Source organism: Suillus plorans (genome assembly GCF_016647745.1).
Source record: "Suillus plorans strain S12 chromosome Unknown HD556scaffold_48, whole genome shotgun sequence".
NCBI classification, from domain to species: Eukaryota; Fungi; Basidiomycota; class Agaricomycetes; order Boletales; family Suillaceae; genus Suillus; species Suillus plorans.
The window spans coordinates 20,796-37,700 of NW_024537432.1; the positions used below are offsets into that span (position 1 = coordinate 20,796).

Consider the following 16,905-nt stretch of genomic DNA (forward strand, 5'->3'; position numbering starts at 1 on the left):
CTGTATGCAAAATACTAGAGAGAAAATCTGGCAGTAATTCAGAAGGGACACAAAAATAAAGCACCGGAGCCCTGATACTTATGAGGCTGGTTTGAGCTGATACTGGGTCCCTCTGCACAACAGTAATCCATAGTTTCATTCGGACTAAAAAAAGTTAGATTGGAACGGTAGAACAGAAGCTCAACAAACGTACAAGACATTAAATTTATTCGGATAGTGACCGAGATGCACAAGCTCGTGAGTGAGGGTGAGTGAGGGTGTGGGGAGCCTCAGGAGGCTGAAGAGAGGTTCCCGTTAGTAATGTTAATATGGATAAGGTTGAGCACAAGTGACATACATTGCAGCTGAAGATATGGTCTAGACCCGCTGGTAGTACCATCATATCAGAAAGGCTGAAAGAATATTAAGGATGATGTGAATATGTACAGCGCCAAATACAGATACAGATACACATAGAGTCGAGCATAAGGAAACACAAATGACTTACTTTGCAGCTGAAGACTCGGACTGGTGGTATCATCATGTCAGAAAGGCTGAAATGAGCTTTAGAAAGTACAGGTGACTTACTTTACAATCGATGATTTAGACTCCCAGATGTTGGATATCAAAACTTCGAATCGAAGTGGTTACCAAAAATGACGGGGTAGCCAGAAACAGTAATTGTGACCCTAGATGCTGGTCGTAGCTGACGAGGGTATAAAGGGTGAGGAAGTAAGCAGGGGAGTGTTTGGGGAGGCCAGCGAGGCTACAGAGAGGCTACAGAGAGGTTGGAAAATGAATGTCATATTGTGAGTCATGACTAAAGATAACGTATCGACGAAAGGATGAGCTTACTTCTACCGAGTTTGCATCAAATGAGATTTGATATTCCATTGTCAGAAATTAAAGTACAACTTCAAAAACAATTGTTATACTAACATGCTATCTACGTTCTTGGAAAATATTCAATTATTTGCAGCTATACCCATCAACGTCTGAGACGCTTGGCAGGACGATCACTCTTATTAACATACGGCTCCTCATCCACAGTGATACTTTCATCAGAATCCTCGGCATATTCAGAGGTAGACGAAAACGGCTCAACAGAAGTTATCGGTGGAATGAGGTCCTTGGTGCGAGTGATGTATGGGGGTGCTGATTTGCCCACAGCTCTAGAAGCTGGCCGGGGCGGCGGGCGTGATATCTCTACAAAAACTTGGACACGACGACGAGTAGCAGGAGTAGCAGAATGAGGAGGTGCAGTAGGAGGTATAGCAGGTGTAGCAGGACGAGTAGATGGTGTAGCGGAATGAGTAGATGGTGTAGCAGGAGGTGAGGGGAGACGGCGAGGCCCTTTGCGGTCAATATCACCGTCAGCAAACATACGTCGCCCGCGAGAGTGAATTGAGCGATGTGAGGGTGCCTCGCCTATGATAATTGGGTCTTTGGATGTTACAAGGCGTGCTCGGGCAACATCGCTTGTGATGGCTCGAATAGTGAGGGTACCTGTCTTGAGAGCGTTGACAAGATTAGCACGATGACGGAAGGTCAAATCGTGGATGCCTTTGCTCCGAGTGAGCGTGGGTCAAGTCCCGCCAGGCATCAAAGTCTCTTCAGGATAGTTGACAAGGCAACATCCAAGCCGTGCTAGTTCTTTGGGCAGTTTTTTCCAGGGGAAGTCATTTTTGGCACGCCCGCGCAGGGTGCCACCAACAGAAGCTGAAATTAAGTCAAAATTAGTGTAAAAGTGAACTCACAAAACTTACCAGCAAGCGCCGTTATGCCACCTATAATACAAGGAATACCATCAAGGGCCTTCCATTCATCGTTGACTTGGAGACTGGCAGTAACCTCACTAACTCCTGGGTCCTCTGTCAACACTGCTGCATCCACAAGCTAGAAGCGATTAGCAGAATTTGGATATGAAACTGACTGGGGGGCTTACGAGGTGAGTAATTGTAAAAGAATGGGCGTCTGTCTGCGTGGCAGCATCAACAAGGTGTGAGGGCTCGAATATGGTCGCAGTCATGTTCCGATGGAGTTGATGGATAACACACAAAAGAGGCCATAGAAATCTTTGGAATGTGAGTAATATATTTGAAGAAGCCTTGAATGAGGGTAGCGCCGAAAAGCATGACTTACCAAACAGGGCGTGTAGCTATTTTGACGTGGTCCTGCCGAGCCTGCCGTGGTTGTGACGCGGTGTGACATGCATGTAACATGGTACTTACGAGCCTTGACGCAGCCATTCTGTCTCATTAGGTTAGAAAAAGTTGAAGATATTAGTGGCACTGGTGATTTCTTGGTCGACCTTCGTGACTCTGAGAGGTAATTTTTTGCATGGTATAAAAGCTTCACTGACCCTCCCACAGCCGTCTCAAGTGTATTTATGGTTTTAGGGCTGGTATTGATGATTTTTAGACTCGCATATCGTATTTGGTTGGGCAGGTTCTGGGTCGAGGATGCTTGGGCAGGCGTCGCATTTCTCTGCAGGGTAGCCGCGTTTACTTCTTGCTGGACTTACACTAAAGCAGGTAAAAGGAGTCCACTTGTGCATATTGCCTACTCATTATTGAACTCTTGCCTGCAGTGGGTGAAGAAGGAATTATATCGTTCTGGGTGTACTCGTTTACTTTCCCCTCCGTCGTGTGGTAAGTATCTTCGTGTTTAAATTTGCACCATCGATTCTCAAGGATAAGTAGGGCTGTCCGGCAAAGTATCTTGTTCTCCATCATTCGCATTGTTTACACAACGCAGCACCTCCGTCGCCTGATATTCTGTCTTGCTGGTCTTTTCCTCGGTTTGTGGGCAGGACTTGTTGCACAAAAAGCGTGGCATTATGGGCATAACACCTGCTGGTATCAAACAACTAGAAAGGTGCATATACTTATGACGCAACCAATGATCATGTTCGAACTGATAAGTGCGACTTTCTTGTGGCTCTTACACGACTTGAACTCACACGCTTTGTAAGCTGATTGCTTATCCGACACAATACTGATTATTCTGCCATTGCGCTTACTCTGGAGTCTCAGACTGCCAAAAAGACAAAAAAGGATGATTCTCGCCATATTCTCCTCCAGCATCATCGTCACCATTATATCCATCTTCCGGGGAGTCTGTCAAATATCGAAATATATCACTGTTCTTGCCCTGACGACAGACTTCGAGGTACAGTCAAATTTTTTTCTAGGGGTACTTTAATCTGAGTGTTAAACGTACCAGACAGCCCTGTCGCTTCTTGTTTGCAACCTCCTTGTGATAGTTACTCTCCTGTACCGCATCATTAGTTCCGCGGGTGCGGACGACTCGATCTCTATCGATGACGATGATTACACGACGCGAATTACTACGGGTGGGGTTTTCACTACTGTCGACTTGGACAATGCCGAGTCAGGAAGCGGTGAGCAGAGAAGTTCGAGGATTCAATCTACATTGCAAGGCGAGAAGACTGTCAATACTGTGTAACTAATGTTGAATTTAGTCTATTTTATTGTCGAGAAAACTCGAAAAGAATATGTACGATGACCCGTGATCGAAGCAGGGTATATCACTGTCCCGTGACATCATGGCGTTAGAGTTGGCTGTCAACTGTATATAGCTGTGGTGACACCGGTGACCTCCGAATTGTGACGTGGTCTTGACAGGTCTTGACTCGGAGGTGAGCCCCAGGGAAAACTGGACATGGCCAAAATGGTTGAGATCAAGCGGAATATTGTTTAGACATATAATTTATGCTATAATATTGTGTAATCTTCAACGACACGATCGTCTACACATCGCATCGTAAAAACATTACATCGTTGTCGATTTGATGCGCACACTGCGGCCATTGCGTTGTCAATCGCACTAAAGTTTGTCAAGCGCTCGCACGACGCACGTGCACCGCATGCACTTCTGCTATGCAATTCATCGACTACTTCACATCGTGCTGCATCACATACATCGCACAACGGCTAGCTATAGTACGTACTCTTTTGTTTGCGCAGAGTTTGTGACATCATTCACCCCAAAGTTATAATTCATTGGGGCAACCCTATTTTTCCTACTTCTCCTCATAACATCATCTTCCTGCCAAGTCGTCATCCTCCTACTGTCGCCAACTTCCTCAGCAGATTGTATGAATCTTCAATTTAAGTATGTTATCACCGTATGTATCATAACAAAGGTTGTATGCTCAGTAAGTGGAACTCTTCTTTATGTTGTCCAGTCTAATGACTCCGAGACTGTTCCAAGTTCGAACTTGAAGCTGGCACCTGTACCGACAACCACTACCGTCCTCGATACCATATCCTTTCATTCTACTGACACTTCTGTCCACAGTCTTATGATAGGGAGGCTAGAGAACTTGTAAGTACAGCCTTGCTACTCATATTATCAAGTCGCTGAGACTTCTTAGGAAAAAGTAGGGCGCTGGACGAAGAACAGCGAAGTCGTCAATGGTCCCATGTATTAACTTGCCCGGCCTATTCAAGCTATTTGCCCACTGCCGCCTGCTCGCTCGTCTAACTCCTCTACTGTCTACATCATTCCTGCCATCGCCTGCTGGTCGCTTCCAAATTACCTGTGCTCGCCTGTCTCACTCCACATCGCTCCTGTTCTTTTGCTATTGCCTGCCGGTTTCCTCCCGATTGTCTCCCTCCTCGCCTGTCCATGTCGCTCCTGTTCTTTTGCTGCCGTCGAGGTTGCCTGCTTTACACTGTCGTGCTAGTTCTATCACCATCATCCTATATCGTGTTTTCTGGTCGTAGGTCGAAGCATTTGTATCAGTAGATTATAGCATATTTCACCCGAATACAACCGATTTTGTCGTACCAGTGGAACTCGATTGAAATATGCTGAAATATGATATCAATATTCTTAACATATCCTACAACATTCGAGAAGATTGCAACAGATGCGAAATATTCTATTTGTCTCCACGGCGAGTCTCCTATAGTGAAATATGGTGCTTCTAAATTCGTCATATTCCGCTTGATCTCAACCGTTTTGGCCATGTCCAGTTTTCCCTGGGAATAAGCTGTGGCCGCTCTTCCAGCGGGAGGTCAATCCACTCTAGGTGCTATGTACTTAGTAGCATACTCGTTGTGTCGTGCCAGCAAATACTGCAGCAGTCGCAGCATTTTCCTGGTGCCCTTACCAAACTAGTAAATGAGCATGGAATAATGTAGTATCAGTAGCACCAAGCACCCAAGAGGGCTATCAGTTTGCCTGGAGGCTTGGCATTGAGGCTACTGGGAGCCTCCTGCGAGGTGGAAACCGTCTGTAAGCCAATGAGCTTGAATATATACATCATACTGAATTAAAAAGACAAACATACGGGCATTCACTAGCATTCAAGGTGTCTGAACTAGCCTCATGAACTCTAGCAGCACGCCCCATTGTATTAATACCAAATTTTGAACAAGAACACCACAGTCAATCATTGGCTGTATTCTATTTCTCCAATGCAGCACAATGTGCCAGTAGTATGGACTTCACAACAACCGTGATCTTGTTAGGGACCATTTTTACAATTCATCTGCTTATCCCAATCATCATGGGCCGACGAGCAAAGTACTTTACATTAGACAAGAAAGCGGATGCCTCACAACGACACAGAGAATCATATTCTCAGTCACAACGGTAAGCATTATACAACTCTTGTCCAGGTCTGATTCACAAGTTTTCACTATTACAGAGGTAAAATGATGAGGCAAGCTCAGAATGCTTGTGCCTACGCCAAGTGTAATGGTCGACGTGGACCTCGTACATTCAAGATCCAGTCTGAAGCACCTCTGACATCCTCCTTGTTTCAATTTGCGGCTCTCCCCCTGCCCCATTCTTATCTCTTTCACCAATCTCTTGCTGGTTCAAACTTGATCGACGAATCTGACCTCTTGCAATGGGACAAATCACCTCCTTACGATTTCCCCGATCCACCTGACTCACCAGAGGAAGAGCGTTTTACTCGTAATCTTGTCGATGTGATGCATGGACAACATTTGCGGGTTGAAAGGGAATCTTGCGCACACCGCACAGCCATGTATAATATGGGAGAGAGTGACAGGGTTCTTGAGGAGATTCGAGAGGTGCAGAAGAGTTTGATTTCACGCTGGGATGAGCTTCATACTTGTGTCTCCCACTTTCAAGCATGTGCAAGACATAAGATCATGGCTGAATGCTACCGCCAGTGGGTAGCACGAAGGATCGTGAATTATCAAACGGAGAAGGACTTGCTAATTGCTGGGAAGAATCCATATGTCTAGACATCATACTACACTAATTCAACTTGGCTTGAACCTACATGCATGCTAGAATAGTGGTATAGAAAGTATGCGAGATCGTAGATAATATCGAAGATCACTCATTTCATCCTCTCGGAGTTGCGTAAGATGTCGTCCACGTAGGACAGCAATGACTGTTGCTAATACCCATACACCACAATCATAACCATTAGTCTGAAGAGGTTTGACCTGCGTGCATCATCAAAAACGGAGGGCTAAGAGGAGAGAAATGTTATTGAACTTACGGTCAATGGGCGAGCTACCCATCTATCCATGTCAATGTGAACGTTCTTATTTCGTTGACGTGCCACCATCAGAAGTCGACAGATGAGTTTCATGATATCCTGCAAATCTATCAAAGTGAGCATCGGATGAAAGTTGAAGGAAACCGACTTTGACATCCTGTTTCCATGGTTTCCGTTCAGCTAGACTATCAAAGAGATGAAGCTCTTTTCTTGACAAGTAGATTACGCAAACGACCCAATGCCCAACACCAGATGGTCTATGAATAGGAAGAACCCACACATCTTTCTCCCAATAACGTGTGGATGATGTATTGCGCCAGAGCATATCGTCAGCTGCATTATAGCGGATGCGAGGAAGATCATGCGTAGAGAAGACAGCCACAGCAGGATTTGGCATATCCATTTGTAGAAGGACAGCGCAACCGTTAATACACACATCATTGAGGAATGCGGTCGGATGAGTGAGAAAAGTTATGTCTCTCGGCTCGAACACTTGGGAGGGGAAGGCTCCAGTTGATGATGTGGTTCTAGTTACTATGCGTCCAGGCACAATGACATGCAAGTCTTGAGATGGGACGCAGAAGTCATCAATTAGGAGACCCTGCCTGTTACAATAACATGTAACCGAGAACCCCTCCTACGGAGGTCATCATGACCTTAGCCCCTATCCCGCTTATACACCGTCTTTGGAAGACTTACCGACTCAACGAAGACTCGTAGAGACGCCTAGAACGGCCTGGATGCCGTTAGATGACCTAGACCAGCCTAGGCAACATCTGGACGGACCTAGATGGTCCTCAACCCGGATCATGAGGAAACTCTGCCTCATGGTCAGAAGAGAAGCCGCATGCCACAGCATGCGCAGTTAGACTCCAAGGCATGCTTCACCTTGAGGACAGATAGAAGAGGCATGGTAAGCCTCATGCATAGATAATCGCCCGCATGGCATCAGATAAGATGCCCTTGTATAGACACACTCATACCTACCTACCGAACGTAGTATTGGTCTGTGCACACGGACGACAGTATATAGAGCAGACAGAATCATGTATATTCCCTACTTGATTCTACTAGGTTTTATCCAGAACTTCCTCTGAAAGACAGTCCCAGTCCTTCAGTCTAAGCCGCACCTTAAGGAAAGCCGACGCTACCTTTAGTGGAACCCCCGAACCTCTCATTCGAGAGAAGATCCCCGTCTCTCCAATAGCGAGCCCGCTATCAGATTAGGCAATCCGCCTAGGGAGAGCTTGAACTATCCTAGTCGTAACAAAAGAATCAAGTCTTACTTTCCCGGCCCTGCTCATCACGCACCGCCGTTGAAACTGAACCGACCGCACCGCTGAGACAAGCGTAGACCTCTACTCTCGTGACCAAACCGCCGAGACCGGCGTAAAGCTATCCACAAATTGTCAAGACAGACGTACGAAGCTTTGAATCCTTAAGCCCATCACTGTCCCTTCGCACTACTCCCTCTACCATGAACGCACCGACACAGATCATGATGATCAGAAGAAATACCGACGCCGCCGCCAACCTTTCAGGAATGGAGACAAGACACCACCTGAAGCAACGACGATGCTTTTCTTGCCATCACGTTGGACACAAAGCCAACGACCACAAGTGCCCGATGAGGAGAAAGATTATCGAAGAAGAAACAGTCCGCAAAACAGCGGCTGGTAAGGATAAGACTGGACCGCTAAAAATTAACAAGAACAGCGTATCCAAGAAGAAGGAACTACGGGTTGCCGCCACCCTCATGTCCACCACTAAGCCGCCCGTCACAACCACCATGGTCATAGATTCGGGCGCATGCGACTCATTTATAAGCAGAGAATTCTGCAAGAAATATCGCATTAGAACGCACCTCCTTCAGACACCAAAAAGGGTAATGAACGGAGACGGAACAATAGTCGACGGAGGCAACGTCAAAAGATTTTGCCGACTCATCATAAAGATCGACGACTGAGTAATGCACGGACGATTCCTTGTAATGCCGCGCTTAGACGACATCTTACTCGGATTCACATGGCTGGCCGCTGTGAAGCCTTCCATAGACTGGAAGAAGGGTACGGTAACTATCCCTGCCACTGACAAGTCAAGAGGACTTGAGAGAATGATTGAGAGAGGTAGGAAGAGGAACGGGTTGAAGCCGCTCTTCCGTAGAGAAAAGAGGACGCGAAACACGCGCCAAAGAAGAGAGGTAGGCACCCTGACGAAGAAGACAGAAGAACTCCGAGATGAGTATAAACTAGATCTGACAGAAGCACCTGTCACGCAGAACCTCCGAAATGAGGCTAAACTACCAGAACCGGCTGATTCGCCGATGGAAGATCTCCGAAACGAGTCGAAACTAACTTCGGGAAGATGGAGATTCAATCCGACATTAACCCCGATCGAGGAACTCCACGAAATCCTCGAGTACGCACCGGCTACCAAGCCATTGGAACCCCACGCCTCGACATCCCAGAACGTCGAGAAGAAGTCCACGAGACAGTCGGACTTAGTTGCCACCTCACCACCCGCAGATAAATATAGATTTTCTGCAGTACCTGCCCAGATCTTAGGAAAAGGCAGAGCCACTTTCGACGAGGAACCCCCTCGTGCAAAAATCCCTAGACCGGCCCCTGAACCGGAGAAAACTCAGAAGTACGTCTTTTCAGCAGAACCTGCTTCGGTTCTTGGAAAAGGTAGATCGGTAGTCACGGCAGAAGCGCCGTCACCGAAGAAACTCCGCCAAGAGTATAAACTAGCAGAAGACGAACCGGCCGCTGATCAATGGATCAACCGGGCCGAGCCGATCGTTTCTTTCCCAGAACGATCGAGAACCGCACCAGTCACTCGCCCATTCCTCGTGCCCACATTAGCTGATAAGGAAATGATGGAGACTGATGAAGAAGATAACGATGAGACAGTCGTTAATACCACCTCCGCGGCCCCTGCCATAGCAGAAGAACCCGCGATGACTCCGATGGAAGTAGATCGGATTAAACAGCAGAACTACTTTCAGCGAACGATAAAGCGTATCGCAAGCCACTGTCCCCACCAGGACGACCCTGTGGATGTTAGATTATTCCAGGGAGAGATCGCACCAGTCACGGATCAGTCCGGTCCTGACTGCGGAAACCTTGATTTAGACTTTTAGATTTGATCGGTGATCAAACGGCCTACTTGGGGGGTGAAATTCTCATTTAAAAACTCATTTCATCTTAATTCCCCTCACCCCGGCCGCACCCTTATCTATAAATATCGACAATCGCCACGAGTCCGGCACGACTATAAACTGCGCAGAAGTCCGAAATGACTCGAAACTATCCTCGGTCCGGAAAGACCTTAAACTACCCCTTGTCCATCACGACTCTAAACTGAGAATAGAAGGACGAACCCGGAGATACGGAACCCCTTCACCTCGAAGACAAGACTAATACACCGAGAAACTCCTGCAAGCCCCGGATGCCTTACCTTCACCTCTGTCCGGAAAGACGCTAAACTATCACGAGACGAACTCCGTGGAAACTCCTGCAAGCCCATGGAACCCTCTAGAACGCCGATCGAGAAAATCAACAAAAAGAACATCTCGAAACGACATACCCCAGATCTTGAATTCAACCTTAAAATGAAAGATCAAGACACGCACGTTCGCAATGACGCAAAACTTCCGCTTCTGATAGTCCGGAATGACTCGAAACTATCCTTCGAACGCACTGGCATGGTGACTTCCCCTCTGCCAAAAGAACCATGAGGCACTCCACGCCTTCATGATTGAACTTTGATAAAGAGATTAAAAGATAAGTTAACTGATCAAGCGGAGCTTAGAGCACTCTTGGAGGCCCATATAAACCCTCTACAACGATATACTCGCCAGAAACTCTCGCAACAATCATGCCTAACAACATCGAAGCCTCCGTCATCGTTCCCCTAAAGAACTCGGGATTTTCCAAAATCCTCGACCACCTCGAGAAAGGTGCCGTCGCCGAAACGGCCATTCTCTCCCCAGATCACTTCCTAGAGATCAGCGACATCCTAGGACAGTCAGATGTCAACATCGCCGCATCCGCATCCTTGGTGATAGACATCATCCGCACCACGCGACACCTAGAAATATCGGTGAACCGTGAAGACTTAGACCCAGCAACTAGAGCCCTCATAGTGCTGGAAGACCAGAAGAAAATCCGCGCAATGGCGCTACACCTCCTCCCCGACAACTTCAGCGACCTCGTAGACATCGCGAAGAAGCGCGTTGGAGAAAGATTAGAAAGACCCCCGCGCCCTACCAAGAAAGCGCGAGTAGACCGCACCTGCATCTGTCGACGATGCGGAGGATACGGACACAATTTTAGAAAGTGTCCAGACGCTGTGTGCTGCATCTGCAGCGAAATCGGACCCGACCACCTGTCGGTCCATTGCCCTCAACTCGGAAAAGAATCATCCCTCCCAGAGTTTCGAGACGACGAGGAATACTACGAACTCCTCGTAGATTGGGAGAAGAACCACGTTGCGCTAGAAGAACTAATCGCAAAGAACCCCACGCCGCGGTCACCCACTCCCATTGATACCCGCAGTACTACTGCCACTCCAGACGAAGAAACCCGGGAGAGAGTTTTGTCGTAGTCGGAGACTTCGACCCAGAAACGGAGGTAATGTTACAATAACATGTAACCGAGAACCCCTCCTACGGAGGTCATCATGACCTTAGCCCCTATCCCGCTTATACACCGTCTTTGGAAGACTTACCGACTCAACGAAGACTCGTAGAGACGCCTAGAACGGCCTGGATGCCGTTAGATGACCTAGACCAGCCTAGGCAACATCTGGACGGACCTAGATGGTCCTCAACCCGGATCATGAGGAAACTCTGCCTCATGGTCAGAAGAGAAGCCGCATGCCACAGCATGCGCAGTTAGACTCCAAGGCATGCTTCACCTTGAGGACAGATAGAAGAGGCATGGTAAGCCTCATGCATAGATAATCGCCCGCATGGCATCAGATAAGATGCCCTTGTATAGACACACTCATACCTACCTACCGAACGTAGTATTGGTCTGTGCACACGGACGACAGTATATAGAGCAGACAGAATCATGTATATTCCCTACTTGATTCTACTAGGTTTTATCCAGAACTTCCTCTGAAAGACAGTCCCAGTCCTTCAGTCTAAGCCGCACCTTAAGGAAAGCCGACGCTACCTTTAGTGGAACCCCCGAACCTCTCATTCGAGAGAAGATCCCCGTCTCTCCAATAGCGAGCCCGCTATCAGATTAGGCAATCCGCCTAGGGAGAGCTCGAACTATCCTAGTCGTAACACTGCCAATACATTAGTGATATTTGGCCTATCAACGATATTGACGTACCTCAGGGCAATCCCAGACCATGTCAGCACAAACATTAGACACTAAGTCTTGATCCTCATTGAAATCCGCTCCAGCACTATGACCCTCCAGAATGTCGGCAAGTGCAGCTTGCTCTGGCTCAACCTCTATGGGGTCATCTGCCTCGGGCAGTAGTGGCTCATCCTCCGGAACAGGATCCTGCACTATCACACTCGTCAAATGAAGAGGGGTACCATGAGTACCTCCAGAGTAAATTATAGCCCTGTTTAGTGCCTCTTTTGCACGGCTGCTAAATCGAACCGAAGATGCTAGTGCATTTGACCATCGCACCTTAAGTTTGAGAAAATGTGAGCACCTCTGTTCTAATGGAACGAGGAAGCGCTCATCTATAAATAAGAAATTTCGTCAATGAAACCTTGAATGATTAAGTGGGAACCATACATACTTTGGGACAATCGAATCGAAAGCTCCAATGCTGTCAGCTCTTCTTCAAAGAAGCGACACAAATTGTCAGCCTCCATGCCTAAGCGTTTTTGCTCCTCCCTGCACCGGTCACGTTTAAGAAGGGCACGAATTCCGTCCCTAACGTCTGAGTCTTCCAACCATCGAGGTACGTCTCCAATCGCGGTGTCTTAATAACCGAGGGTCTTATATAAAGCGTGTAAGAATGTAATGACACCACAATTACACTTGGATAAGACTTCTTGCCAGTCCTCGATTAACACGGTCTACGACTTTTCTTCTTTCGTGGTAGATAACGTGTGAGTTCTTGGGAGGCTCGCTAAACCAATCAGGTGATCAACTTAGCCGGAGCTTTTATGTGTACCTCTAATTGCTTTGTCTAGGATTTGCTACCTAGATTCAGAACTGTGGTCTGAAGTACAACTAGATTGCACGTTCTAGGCACTGAAATGAACTGGGTAGATTTGACCAAGGCACGAGTTGATCAAATAGGCACGAATAGGAGTAGAGACAAAGGGGTCTCTGTGATATCACGTTGACCAAAGACTGGTTGGTCAAATAGGCACAAATAGCACTGGTGAGACAATGGTCTCAAGAATAATCACGTTGACCAAGGCACGAGTTGGTCAATTAAACAGTAAAACAGGAGAGACAACGGTCTCTAAAATCACGTGGACCAAAGACTGGTTGGTCAAATAAACAGTAACGTAAGCTTCTTATCGTAAGAAACTTGTATTCTCAAGGGATACGTTTCCCTGCACTTGTTCTGCTACAAGTGGGAGATCTTAACAAGTGAGATGTCTTGTTCAACTGAGGGGGTTTCTCTGAGAAGAAAATTTCCTAGAAGAGGGATCTCTATTTTTTTGGGGGGAGAATGGGCTCTCCTTATATACATTTTGTGTGGGAAAGTAATGTAGGTTCGCAAACAATAAAATAAAGAGAGAACCAATCAGAATATTGGGTGAAACCCAATAAAAGTATAAAATACAAATAAAAGATAGAGCAATGACATCAGAGATGACATCATAGTGGAGCTAGAATATTCTAGAGCCTATGACATCATTATGACTTCATACATTACATCATAATTTCCAACAGAATAGTCTAGAACTTTCTGTGGAGCTATATGACATCATTATGACATCATACTCAGAAATAATATTTTCTGGAGTATCTGGTAGGTCATAGCATCCTAAATAAAAGAAAATAAAAGAACAATGCTAGAGAAAACAAGATAGAAACAATGATACAAATACAATATGCAAGACACGGGCTTTTTAGATAGGTTTTTGTTAGGCTTTGAGCTTTTCTCAATGGTTTTCTCTGGCCAAAGTGAATAAGCCAAAGGTAAGGCAATACCTTGACCTTCATTTTACTTCACATATGACTTTTTCTTCTTCTTCCATATAAAACTTGAAATATAGGACCGAGGTTTGATACCAAGGTATGGGGTGACTAGTCTGAGGACTGTGCTAACAGACATAATCTTTTGAGGGTTATTCCTAGTAGTAGTTATGTCCATGCATGATTCCCGTATCATGCAGGACAGCGGGTGTAACCCAGACATCTTGCATTAATGTCTGGTCAGCACGTAGTTCAGCTAATTTTGTCGGGAGGGGAGTAGGAAGCGGGACATTCCAAGCAGGATTGTAAAGCGACTCTAAGCGCTCACAGTAAGAATTGAATTTTCTAATTGCTGTCATGAGAGCAGGTTGGCGTTTCGCTATAGCTTTGCGAGTGTGTTGGTGAAGCTTTGTCCCTGAACAATAAGGTTAGAATGGAGGAACGGTCATACATGAAGGGTTACCTAATGCTTGGTGGGATCCACCTACAGCACGATCAAGCTTATCCCATTCAAAAAAGCTGGCAATAGCACGCTTTCGAATATTTATCTTAAGATCACGTGCCATAAGAAGGACCTGGACGAAGTTGAGATTGACTCCGTCAAGCTCGGGGAATCTATCCTGAACATTAAGAGAAGAGTATAATGCTTCGACTTTAGTCATTAGACGATCGTGGCCCCTTTGTAGGCTCGCAAGGACATTGAAGGTGTCATCGGATGATGCCTCCTTCTCCAGCATAGTCCTAGTAGTCTGCAGGGCTCGATCTGACACATCCAAGTCAGCTTGTAGAGCGAGAACAGTATCCAGCTCCTTCTTGAGACAAGCAGGAGCATCTAGAAACATCCAACATAAGTACTCATTGTGTGTATACTATGGGCTAACTCACGAGCGCGAATCGAGAGCTGAGATTGTCGTTGGTGAGCCCACTGAGCCTGTAGGTCCTCCACAGACGTTTCACAGTGATTGATAATGTCGAGGGCAGCAGAGCTCTGGGCATTGATGCCCCGCTTGAGACGGTGTTTGATCCAGTCTCCGAGGTCTGCTTTCATTTCTGATCCTATCGCAGTTGCTTGGCGGTCAATTAACCACAGACGGCGTTGGCGCTAAATGACTCAAGGTAGTTAGTATGTTGTTAAATGTAATATAATGTAACGTACTGATGATGACCTTTCTACACCAATCAACCGAACAAACCGTGACCACAGCCGCTCAGTCCCCTCGCCGTCAGATAAGCCAAGGCCTATACACATCCGTGGATTGTGCACCAGCTGACAGGCCCATTCATGACCATAGGCATGCATAGCCGTAGTCGCAAAGCGCAGACGTGATACAACATCAGGGGGGAGAATCTCGAACTAAAACTAATTAGTAATAAATCTGATTACAATTGTGTACATACCTTTGAGAGGGACCGAGCGAGAACACAACCTACATCATAGAGGGTAACAACCGTGGCTTGAGAAGGGAGTAATGTGAACAGATGTTCTATCAGCGCTACCGAATATTTCTGCTGTTCGCCCGGAGAATCAATGTTAGCAAAAAATAAGGGAATATCATGACGGCAGATGAGGGCCATGATTCCCGTGTCGTCGAAGCTGTCCATTGCAGTTTTTTGTTTCTTCCCATCAGCTGCTTCATATGCATTCTCGCATTGGTCGATAGCTTCATCAGGTACGAGGGATGTGTGTTGCTTCGGAGGTCGCTTACGTTGTCCATCAATTCGGCGTCCAACTGCATCAACAAACTGTTTTGAAAGGAAGTAAGTCGGTTCATAGAAGTGAGGACAATCACCCGCAGAACGTCGGTGGCGATGATGAAAATTCCCATCTGTAGCAACATGTATGTCCGCGCCTTGATCAATGGGCCTCCCATACAGTGTCCCACCAAAGCATGCTGGGCAGCGCTGAGCGAGAAGTGGTGCACATCGGGCAAAGTGCAAAATAGTTGATGCTGAACTTTCATTCCTGGTTACAGTAGGTGGTTGGGGTGGTCGGTGAATAGCCACACAGTCTCGGCTGTGTTGGAGGACTGTGTCCACTTGCTGTTCGATTTCGACTTGTAGGATATCATACCACTGTACAGCATGGCCTAGACCACGACGAAATGGGTCCTGCACGATTTTACCCTTGGGGCTAGTTCAGTGATGTGATATCTCATATGAATATGTCTTACCTCCGAGTCAGTAACTTGAAAACCTCTGCATGAATAGTGCGTTTTGAGAGCCGATGCGAGAGCATTGATTGCATCACAAGAGCGCTCGAAAAGTGCGCGATAAAAGGAGAGTAGATCAACAGATACTGCCATACGAGGTTGTAAAGGTGCGGTAGGGAACAGCCCATGATGAAGGAGGACCTGCGGAAGGCTGGAGCATTCACAGCTCAGTACTTCGATCGATTCAAATCCTGTTGATGTGTTTGACGTTCGTTAGATCATCAGGTGGGCTGAAAGCATGAGTACTTACTGTCAAAGAATAGACACAATAAATCAGTCTTTTTCTGTGCACAGGAGAGAGTTGCACATGCTGAGATCACTTTGTGGGGCTTGTCCAAGCCTTGACCAATAGTTCGGGCATAATACTTCAAATGCGGGTCCACGAGTGTAGGTATGAGCTTTCGCCAGTTATTGTATAATATATTTGTCGGGTTATCGGGGAGAACACGTCGCTTGTGTGAATTGCTCCCCAAGGTTGCAGGCCTGTCAGAAAATGACTCCCCTGACATTTCAACTTCAGCGCCTGTGAAATCCAAGTCGTCCAGAATGTTCATCTTGTTGACTTCATCAGCATGACCTCCTAACACGGTACAAGGAGAAGACCCTGTTTGGGAGGGTGCATGATCCAAGAGTCGTTGCATTTGAGCAAGTAGCCGACGACGCTTGAGTTGTGCGCCAGGCAACTCAACGAGTGTTTGAGTTTTCCTCCTATCCCTGGCTTTCCTTGGGCTTACGAAGTGTTGCCCAAGGCCAGAGGAAACAAGTTGAGCTTTACGAGTGTTGAGGGATTTAGTTGGAGTCATGGCGAGAAGAATGCCCATCAACTTACGTGCACAAAGACCATACATATTACAGATGCCAGACAGCTTGTCGCAAAGCCATGTGACACATGGGAAGAAATTCCCAAAAAAAATTGAAAAAGGAGGGCAACAAGTGCACAGGAGGAGGGTAACAAGGTGCCGAGAGGAGGGTAATGAGGTGCACAGGAGGGTAACAAGGTGCCGAGAGGAGGTCAATGAGGTGCGCAGGAGGGTAACAAGGTGCCAAGAGGAGGTCAATGAGGTGCGCAGGA

General features: G+C 46.8%; 6 protein-coding genes across 6 annotated transcripts; 3 read left to right on the forward strand and 3 right to left on the reverse strand.

Annotated features, from left to right (window-relative positions):
* Positions 1-2,353: 2,353 nt before the first annotated feature.
* HD556DRAFT_1488079 (uncharacterized protein) lies at positions 2,354-3,351 on the forward strand (the record flags this gene model as incomplete). The annotated part of the gene is made up of 5 exons (XM_041308754.1): positions 2,354-2,513; positions 2,570-2,630; positions 2,682-2,902; positions 2,954-3,150; positions 3,205-3,351. Coding segments are annotated over exons 1-5 (771 nt in total), but the record flags the coding sequence as incomplete, so codon positions are not given.
* Positions 3,352-5,518: 2,167 nt separating this feature from the next.
* On the forward strand, positions 5,519-6,227 carry HD556DRAFT_1445894 (uncharacterized protein; the record flags this gene model as incomplete). Its single annotated transcript, XM_041307002.1, has 2 exons — positions 5,519-5,604; positions 5,660-6,227. 2 exons carry the CDS (start codon positions 5,519-5,521, stop codon positions 6,225-6,227), a joined length of 654 nt encoding a protein of 217 aa, XP_041157558.1.
* Positions 6,228-6,272: 45 nt separating this feature from the next.
* HD556DRAFT_1445895 (uncharacterized protein) lies at positions 6,273-7,402 on the reverse strand (the record flags this gene model as incomplete). The annotated part of the gene is made up of 6 exons (XM_041307003.1): positions 6,273-6,434; positions 6,491-6,589; positions 6,639-7,095; positions 7,190-7,226; positions 7,277-7,310; positions 7,379-7,402. The coding sequence occupies 6 exons, from the start codon at positions 7,400-7,402 to the stop codon at positions 6,273-6,275; spliced, it is 813 nt and encodes a 270-aa protein (XP_041157559.1).
* A 2,967-nt stretch (positions 7,403-10,369) lies between these two features.
* HD556DRAFT_1310402 (uncharacterized protein) lies at positions 10,370-11,098 on the forward strand (the record flags this gene model as incomplete). The annotated part of the gene is made up of 1 exon (XM_041300407.1): positions 10,370-11,098. One exon carries the CDS (start codon positions 10,370-10,372, stop codon positions 11,096-11,098), a length of 729 nt encoding a protein of 242 aa, XP_041157560.1.
* Positions 11,099-11,779: 681 nt separating this feature from the next.
* Positions 11,780-12,338, reverse strand: HD556DRAFT_1445898 (uncharacterized protein; the record flags this gene model as incomplete). The annotated part of the gene is made up of 3 exons (XM_041307004.1): positions 11,780-11,791; positions 11,839-12,203; positions 12,263-12,338. The coding sequence occupies 3 exons, from the start codon at positions 12,336-12,338 to the stop codon at positions 11,780-11,782; spliced, it is 453 nt and encodes a 150-aa protein (XP_041157561.1).
* Positions 12,339-13,781: 1,443 nt separating this feature from the next.
* On the reverse strand, positions 13,782-16,636 carry HD556DRAFT_1445899 (uncharacterized protein; the record flags this gene model as incomplete). Its single annotated transcript, XM_041307005.1, has 7 exons — positions 13,782-14,038; positions 14,087-14,455; positions 14,509-14,725; positions 14,780-14,977; positions 15,022-15,747; positions 15,795-16,024; positions 16,084-16,636. The coding sequence occupies 7 exons, from the start codon at positions 16,634-16,636 to the stop codon at positions 13,782-13,784; spliced, it is 2,550 nt and encodes an 849-aa protein (XP_041157562.1).
* Between the last annotated feature and the right edge of the window lie 269 nt (positions 16,637-16,905).